Genomic DNA, 1,420 nt, shown 5'->3' on the forward strand with positions numbered 1-1,420 from the left:
AATAGGATTCCCAGCAATGATTATTTCTAAAATGTACACGATAGGAAATATACTCATAAAAACGCTTAAAACCAAAGGCTCCTTCCTGCTTGCTCCTTCTCCTTTCTTCCATTCTCAGAGGGGCCTCCCAGGTCGCCAGCCTCCCCCAGCTCCTGGCTCAGGCCACCCCTCCGGCCCTAGGACCTGGCGCCTCAGGCCCAGGCCCAGCTCTTTCTTCTTAAAAAAAAAAAAAAAAATTCAGTTGATTTGTCACATCAAGAAAGTTCAGCAAATTATGTCAGCTGCGGCTTTAGTCTCCCTCAGAGTCACTGTCCCTCCTTATGGGGACCGAGCACTGAGGATAGCAGCGTGTCTTCAATGGGCTTCCTGGGTTTTTCCTCCAGGTCTGTCTTGACTGCTCCAGACTCGGACAGTTTCCACTCCAGCTCATCTCTCCTCAGCTTCATGCCACCAAACACCTGAGGACCAATGAACTGAGCCTTGATGTCACCTTCCAGGTAAATAAACACTGTGGGCAGGTTCCTATCAGAATAGTTGGGTATGCAGGTGGTTGAAATGGCTTTGACAAATTTGACATCAGGAAACTTCCTGGCAAGTCCACTCAGGTGTTGGTTTATCAGGTCACAGAGAGGAATCCCTTGTTTGTAAAAGTGCAAGACTACCCACAAGCCCTCACTGGCTTTTGTAACTTCTTGAACAGAATCCTTGCCTGAGATCTCTAAAACTTCTCCAAATTTGTTCTTCAGCTGGGTCGCTTTCCACTCAGCCAGTCTTTGTTGCCTGTACACCTCAATGGCCCGCTCATCCTCCTTGTTGAATTCATCTTCATTCTCCTCCAGCTCCTCCAGAGTCATGTCTTCGTATGTTTTCACCACTGACTGCTGGAGGATTCGTGCGCTTCCTAGTCCAATCCTTTCAGGCTTTCCTTCGAGGGCAGGATGCCCTTTTTGCGTAAGATGCCATTCCATTCAGCATCTGCTTTGGGGTCCTGCATCTTGTCTCTGAATGCCCAGGCCAGCCAGCCCTGCCACGCCCTAGCTCTCTTCCGCCCACACTATTCTGATTGCTGCTTTGAATCTGCTCTCTATTCTGATAATCATGCCCATCTTGCCCTTGGTGGTTGAATGAATCCATTTGGCTCCTGTCACCATGGGATTCAATTGCTCCAATTTCATTTACGTTTTCCAATTCAGTTCCTGCAGTTCCTGTTGCCAGGTCTGCCCCAGAGAGAAGAGTGATCACAGAGTCCTTCAACAATGACAGGGTTCCCTTCAAAAATTGTTGCTCAGGGTATTGGTGGAAGGCCCTCTTAGTGTGAATAAGTCAAACCCAAGCTAATATTCAGATCTCCCTTAGACTCTGAATCCTGTCCTGAATGTTTTAACAAGGCTCTTATAGTGGGCCACCTTTGGTTCCAAGT

At 48.0% G+C, this 1,420-nt stretch overlaps 1 protein-coding gene across 1 annotated transcript; it reads right to left on the minus strand.

Annotated features, from left to right (window-relative positions):
- Nucleotides 1-305: 305 nt before the first annotated feature.
- Nucleotides 306-991, minus strand: LOC124099945 (phosducin-like protein 3). Its single transcript, XM_046455215.2, has one exon. It carries the CDS (start codon nucleotides 966-968, stop codon nucleotides 306-308), a length of 663 nt encoding a protein of 220 aa, XP_046311171.1. The 5' UTR covers nucleotides 969-991.
- Between the last annotated feature and the right edge of the window lie 429 nt (nucleotides 992-1,420).

This window comes from Marmota monax, unplaced genomic scaffold (genome assembly GCF_021218885.2).
Source record: "Marmota monax isolate L192 unplaced genomic scaffold, Marmota_monax_Labrador192_F-V1.1 WCK01_AAM20220418_F8-fsc00264, whole genome shotgun sequence".
Taxonomy (NCBI): domain Eukaryota; kingdom Metazoa; phylum Chordata; class Mammalia; order Rodentia; family Sciuridae; genus Marmota; species Marmota monax.